Consider the following 6,013-nt stretch of genomic DNA (forward strand, 5'->3'; position numbering starts at 1 on the left):
AGTGATAGTGTTAATAGTCATGTCAAATAAATTTGCTATACTCACATTTATAGCCAACTTATAAGTATTTGTGAAATTCATGATGTTGTTGTTGTGCATTACATTTTTATAACTTTATTTTTCTCACTTCATCTAGTAAGTTTAATTTTCCTAGGAATGTATCCTTTTATTTGGCCAATCAATTTTTCAATCGATATGCTTCAAAAAACTTATTTCAATAAACAAAATTGTTGTCAATAACTTTTTCTTTTCGATTATATTTCTTTATCAAACATAACTTATTGAGATATTTTCACTTTTGAATCTCTTTTAGAGTTTTATAATTAGTTATGTCTATATGTATTTACCTCCTAAATGAGACTTTCTTTCTTATTTGCTCCAATTTTTCAATGATTTTTATCTTTAGAATTGAACGTCACAATGTTTTACGGATGTTATTATATAATTCAAAGTTTGTCATTATAAGACATCAATACAAGATGAAGCATTCACAGTCGGTATATGAGATTTTATTAATCTCTTATACGCCAGTAAGTGCATTTTGCATGTGTTATCTTTTCAGATTATCACGTACAAAGATATATTTAATACAATATGATACATTATGTATTATTTCTAGCTACTAATATTTCTTTTCCTAATGTTGAGAAAATAATTAAATCATATTGACAGTCAGCAAACTGTATTATAAAATATCACCTGTTAATGCTTAAGATATTTTAATAAGGGTTCACAATAAACATGTATTTTGAACATTCTTTGATATCCATTTTAGTGCATTGCTATGGAGCAACTATATATATATATATATATATATATTGCACTATAAAAAATATAAGATGAGAAATATTAGGTTTTGACCATAAGTTAATTATAATGGTGAGAACTTTGATGTTGACATAATGCATATAAAATTGCTTTGTTTTACATAGAAATGGGAAGTTTTTTCTTCTCAATGTTAATGGTTAATAAATTAATTAGAGACACTAAACAATCAATTGTGTTAAAACGCTTATTTGTCATCATAGTTAACATTTATCAAATGTTTGTGATGTGAAGTCACTAATAACATATTGTCTTGATGGTACAATCTAAAATTTGTGCTCATAATTCAAGATTTTGAGCTAGTAATATTGTCAGGCATGACCATTCAGACCATCACCGAATCAATAATACTACAAAATCGAGAATTTTAATGGATATTCAACGAAGAATCCTATATGATGTTTGTTCTCTCAATTGAAAATTGGTAATTGACTATAACTAGCTAAAATGAGGATTGTATCCTCTATATTTTTGAAAATTAATTAGGTTGACACACGAAGCCCCGAAATTTTCATGTTGAGTATCTAGATATTGTTTGTATATAATAATAAGTATATACATCGACTAGATGCTTGTATGTGTTCGCAACCTGAAGTTTGCCAAATTATTGGTCAAATTTTAAATCATGAGCATAATTTTTTAGATTATACAATCAAGACTGTGTATCTTGTTAATGTTAATAAGCCTAAATTTCAATATTTTTAATAAGTATTAGATATGATGACGATAAATGATTCAACACTAAAGCTTGTTAAACTCATTCAATTAATTTAGAAATAAGTACTATTGATTCACCACAATGTAGTGTGATTGAAAGTAAAGAATGTAGAGAATATATGAGTAGCTTTAATCCTTACACAATATCTCAAGACTCAACGGGTGATATTTTATGGTGTAGTTTGCTGATTGTCAATTTGATTAGACAATTTTCTCAGCACTAAAGAGATGAATTTAGAAGTAAAAAATAATATATAAATACACTATTATATTATCAAGATCCTCATGTAAGAAAATTTGAATTAGAAGTTCGAATGATAATTTATTTAAATAGATTTATTGATCAAAGAGATCAACAACATCCCACACACCAGATTTAAATACTCCAACTCGAATTAACATCCTAGGAGGACAATTACTTAATATTATGCCCCAGTTGTTTATCATTTTTGGAAGAATGAGAATGAAAAATATAATCGTTACGAGCCCCACACAAGAGATATAAATTCAAATTTGGTGGCTTAATGTGATGGATAACGGTCATATTTTTCATTTTAATGGAAAAATAATGGGAACCAAACAAGGGTATATTTGGTAAAAATCTTCAAAAGAAAATGAAGCAAGTAGCAAGGATAGTTCAATAAAGGATGCATATACTCTTGAGTATATAGGGACATAACAAAATGTGAAACTCAAGAAGAGGTTTAGGTACCTAAAATATCGAAAATTGAGATATTTTAATAAGTTATGTTATTATGGAGAAAGAAAGCGAATATAAAAGAAAAAGTTATTGACAATGTTTCATATATAATGTGGCACTTTGTTATGAATGATAGCAAGGATATTTAAAAAAAAAAAAAATTTCAAAAAATATCAACGTATAAATAGTTGGTCAAATAAACTGATGCAATTCTTTAAAAAAAACAAAAAAAAAAGAAAAAGAAAAAGAAAAAGAAAAAGAAAAAAATTGAACTTACTAGAGAAATTTCAAATTTCTTTGAACCTATATTGTGAACACCTAAAATCAAGTTGTAATATATAATATATTACTTTTAAGATAAATTTTGCAAAAACTTGTATAAATAAACAAATTTATCCCATTGAACTTACTAGGATGAGTAAATGCACGTTGTACTCTTTCTTTCCTTGATCAAGGTTTTTATCCCATTGAATTTTCTTGGTAAAGTTTTTAATGAGACAACTTTGGTGACGTATTCAAAGTAATAATATATTCTGTTTCTTCATTAAAAATTTTCCAATAAGTGTTTTCTTAATAAGGTTTTAAGGAGACATAACTCTTGTTTAGGCTCCATTCTTTTCATAAGAATTAATTTTTGAATAGTGTATTGATGGAAAATGTGTGGTTAAAAAATAAGGAAAAATTTTAGATTTACTTGTAATATTATTTTATTGAAAAATGTGTTGTCGAAATGATGTCAAAATATTATTTAAGAATGTGTGTGTGTGTGTGTGTGTATTTTCAAAGAATGGAGCTCAAACAGGGACATATTCGTTATAAAAATGAATGTACATAATCTATAGGACATTTGCCCTCAATGTAACTTATGATCATATTATAATTTTATGTACGAGATTCCTAAAGAGAACAAGATCTTTTTCTTGAACCATCATGTTATCACAATCATCAATGATGGATAAATATTTTGTATGAAGACAATATTGCTTGGGCTATTACAAGAAACATGGAACATACTTTTACCCTATTTGACCCACATTTAAAAAAAGGAAACAATTCTTAAACAATGATTTAATATAATTTCAACCACACATTCTTCAATAAAGTAATAGTACATGCAAATTCAAAACTTTTCATTATTTTTTAACCATACATTTATATTAATACATTATTCAAAAATGCATTCTTATGAAAATAATGTGGTTCAAAGAAGGGTTTTATTAGAATTATGATATTGAAGATATTGACGTACAAGAAAATGATGATGCGATACAAGAATTTTCATTTATTGAAATAAGGGGAGTAGCCATATTCTTTTCATTTGATCAAGTTTTGTCCTACTAAATTTTTTCCGACAAGGCTTTAATGAGGCATCAATTTACTACAAATTATTTGTTCTCTTGTTTTTTTTTTTTTTTTTTTTTTTTTTTTTGTTTTTTTTCAATCAAGGTTTTTTCATTTGTTGGTATTTTTGTTCCATCGAGGTTTTGTTAAACAAGATTTCAATGAGATAATTATTGTGTTAGTCATTCAAGAAGAGTGTTGTAAATAAATTAGTATTTGTGAATGACCATTATACTCTTACAATTCTAATGATTGTGACTATTATATTTCTTGAAGTCCTAATCCTTTCGTATAAATGCAGGACTTTGATTCTCAATTAAATAAACAAAAACAAAAAGTCTATGAACTTCTCTATTTTGTTTTCATTCTCTTTAGTCACATAACAATTGAAGGATTTGAGACAAATTGCATTCCATTATTTGCCCGCCTTACGCATAATGTAAACCGTTAGTTCTTCCTCTAACCAATATAACTGTCGTCTCTCACCCAAAACCCATCAGGATTGATTCATTCAACAGAGGAGAGAAGGAGAAGCATTTTTATGCTCTCTCTCTCTCTCTCTGTGTGTGTGTGTGTGTAGAATTGCGACACTAACCCTAACTCTTCACCAAAGAATCTCGGAAACTCAAAGCACTCGTTCCCCATACCACGAGAAAAACTAACACAAAATCATCTGTACATAGATGTAAATCCATGTGGGTATTTTGAAAGGCCGAATTTGTATTAGGGTTTCGATTTCTGTAATTAAGTATGCATATTGTGGAAAAGGATGATGATTTTTATGCCCCGACGGTTCCTAATGGATCGATGTCGAGTGCATTCCATTATTCTCCTTTGTTCTGTGTTGAAAACTTCTCCAGGAGGAGTTTTTCTTACAACAAGCTTCCTGAGGAGCCACTCAGGCTCACCGTCCTCAAATTGGATGGATCGTCTTTCGGTAAATTCCTCTTCGTCTTTTTTCCTCTTTCGGTTAATGCGGATGATCTGAAATACGTGTCTGTAGTATTGCATGTAAATTGCATGACGAATTAAACATTTTGGATTTTATTTTTTGTTTTCGGTTTTATAGAGATTCAGGTGGCAAAAAATGGGAGGGTGAGGGAGCTGAAGCTGGCGGTGGAGGCGGCATTTGGTCATTTGCCAACGACGGGGACTGGTAGAGTTTCATGGTAATGCACTTTGAAATTGTGAGATTTTATCCATTTGCTTGTGTATGGGAGGACATAGGATGGATTGAATCGGCAAAAGCTTTGGAATTTTTATTTGGGTAACCGTATTGATATAAAAATGTGAAATTGCAACATTTGGCATGGCTAATAAAATTGAATATTCTTGTGGTGCACTGCACCCCTGATTATATGAAGTTGAAAAGAAAAGGAAAATTGGTCAGGATTTGTGTTTCTGAGACCATTAGGAAAAATTGAGGCAGTCTTATGCATGATATAACAATGTACACGGATAAGGTGTTATGAATTATTATTCTAATAGCAAACTATTTCCAATGCTTATTAATTTGTTCTATCATCCTTGTTTTTTCCCGATATAGCACCCAAATCACGGTGGTAATTTCAATTTGACCGTCTCAATTTGTGATGGCAGCTCCGTTTTCTTGGTAGATGCTTGGATCACCTTTTGAACTGCAGTAGATCATTTCTATTTTCTATGGGCATTAAAAGCACCCCATTTCATATTTGCGTCTGAACTTTTCCATTTCTAAATAGTGGCAGTTGGTTAGATTTAGTTTAGATGTTCATAAGTTCAGAACTGAAATTTTTGTGCTGTGATATTAATGTTCATTTGTCTCTGAGAAAAAATTGGCAGATTCAGGTCTTAAGTGTGGTTCTTTATAATGCCATAATGGAAGTTGAATTTGTTTATGCAGGCCACATGTATGGGGTCAGTTTTGTCTTTCCTACAATGGCCACAAGCTACTTAATGACAACTGTTATTTAGAAACCTACAAGATCAAAGATGGTGATCAGGTTTGTAGTTGTTCTAGAGTATACGTGTTTGCAGATAACTATGTGCACAATGTAGCATCTTATTTACTAGAAATTTACACTAAAGGGAAACAAGATAAGACACCAGAAAACAATATCCCATATATCCTACATAGTGTTAAGGAGGTTCAGATACTCGTAAAATTGTGTAGACACATGGATCATAATTATCTAAATCACAGATCATATTTACAACCTATAATCTGGTTCATCTTTTGCTATGACTTGTAGTTGATGTCATTTTATTTATGCCTTGTTGGACTCCTATTTTGTGAAACTCATATTCCCGAACTTGTTTCAACAACATAATCTCCAAATAAAATAGTTTTGCATGTGGACCCATAATTTTCCCTAGCACTGTCTTATCCCTTCATGGGGGAAATCTAAATGCCAAGATCAGGAGATTAATCAAACAGCAGTTGCATCTGCT

The 6,013-nt window shown here is 30.0% G+C and overlaps 1 protein-coding gene across 1 annotated transcript in view; it reads left to right on the forward strand.

Moving 5' to 3' along the window:
• Positions 1 to 4,116: 4,116 nt before the first annotated feature.
• The window catches only part of LOC111387498, a 10,752-nt gene continuing 8,855 nt past the window's right edge, over positions 4,117 to 6,013 (forward strand). The window contains exons 1-3 of the mRNA XM_023012058.1: positions 4,117 to 4,520; positions 4,653 to 4,752; positions 5,466 to 5,565. Coding sequence (XP_022867826.1) covers positions 4,334 to 4,520; positions 4,653 to 4,752; positions 5,466 to 5,565 — 387 coding nt within the window. The 5' untranslated portion in view covers positions 4,117 to 4,333. The remainder of the gene's footprint in view (positions 4,521 to 4,652; positions 4,753 to 5,465; positions 5,566 to 6,013) is intronic.

This window comes from Olea europaea, unplaced genomic scaffold (genome assembly GCF_002742605.1).
Source record: "Olea europaea var. sylvestris unplaced genomic scaffold, O_europaea_v1 scaffold406, whole genome shotgun sequence".
NCBI classification, from domain to species: Eukaryota; Viridiplantae; Streptophyta; class Magnoliopsida; order Lamiales; family Oleaceae; genus Olea; species Olea europaea.